This window comes from Antrostomus carolinensis, unplaced genomic scaffold, assembly GCF_000700745.2.
Source record: "Antrostomus carolinensis isolate BGI_N321 unplaced genomic scaffold, ASM70074v2 scaffold32368, whole genome shotgun sequence".
Classification (NCBI taxonomy): Eukaryota; Metazoa; Chordata; class Aves; order Caprimulgiformes; family Caprimulgidae; genus Antrostomus; species Antrostomus carolinensis.
Window position 1 is genome coordinate 1,834 of NW_010332861.1, and position 1,052 is coordinate 2,885.

Genomic DNA, 1,052 nt, shown 5'->3' on the forward strand with positions numbered 1-1,052 from the left:
GCGTGTGAGCCGGGCTCAGGCTCTCCCTCTTGGCAAAGCCACCAGCGTCCGAGAGGCGACACGGCGAGCAGGACTGGGCACGCGCCTCGTGCACCTCCTCGGGGCCATACTGCCAGTCCAGGCAGTGGTCCTCCGAGCTGAGGCTGAAGCTGTCATCTGAGGAGGTGTGCATGGTGGAGATGTCCTCCACCAGCTTGTCAATCTTGGCCACCGTACTGGAGATCTTGTTGGCCAACTTCTCAGCAGCCAGCGAGACGTCGTCCTCCGGCAGCGGCAGCTTCTTGGGCTCAGTGGGCTTGCTGCTGCCATCCTTCTCCGGCTCCGGGCATCGCCTCTGCGCCAGCGCCCGGGGCAGCGCCTGCCCTTGGAGGAAGGAGGAGTTGAGGAACATGGAGAGGACGGAGGCACTGGCTGGCTCCACACCCGGGGAGACATTGGGCACCTCATCATCGTCGAAGCAGCCGGAGTCAGAGGCGTAGTCCTTCACCAGGCTCTCCATGTGCCGCGTTGGCTTCTTGGCACTCTGGGTCTTCAGACTCTGCTTCTCCATGGTGTCAAAGGTCTCAGCCAAGTGCTTGGCATCCAGCTCAGCCTCCAGCGCCTTCTGCTTGCGCATGTAGAGGGAGGGCATGCAGGAGCCCGGCGAGACGACGGCCGTGTCCTTGTACTTGGGGGGCCGGTTGGTGAGGAGGTTGCGGAGCGCGGCCGCGCTGCCCATGGCGATCATCTTGTGCTTGGAGTGGATGAGGTTGCGCAGCATGCTGACCGCCCCCAGGTCCCAGAGCAGCTCCTGGTCGCGGGGGCTGCGGGCTGACAGGTTCCAGAGGGTGCCGCAGGCGTTGCTGACGATGGTCAGGCTGTGCGAGCGCAGGTGCTGCAGCAGCGTCTGCAGGCAGTTGTGGTCCCGGAGCACCTGCCTGTGGGACAGGAGGGACCCCCGGTCATCAGAACAGTCCCTGTCCCCCTCCCCGGCACCGTCCCCACCCCATGGTGACCCTCACCTGTAATCCTCCCGCGTGGCAACCAGGCTGGAGACGTTCCTGAGGATGCCA

General features: G+C 64.9%; 1 protein-coding gene across 1 annotated transcript in view; it reads right to left on the reverse strand.

The window, feature by feature from the left end:
- The window catches only part of LOC104529380 (adenomatous polyposis coli protein 2), a gene marked incomplete at both ends in the record, with an annotated part of 2,869 nt that extends 1,821 nt beyond the window's left edge, over positions 1-1,048 (reverse strand). Inside the window, 2 exons of the mRNA XM_029086405.1 lie at positions 3-917; positions 1,002-1,048. Of these exons, the coding sequence (XP_028942238.1) occupies positions 3-917; positions 1,002-1,048 (962 nt within the window). The remainder of the gene's footprint in view (positions 1-2; positions 918-1,001) is intronic.
- Between the last annotated feature and the right edge of the window lie 4 nt (positions 1,049-1,052).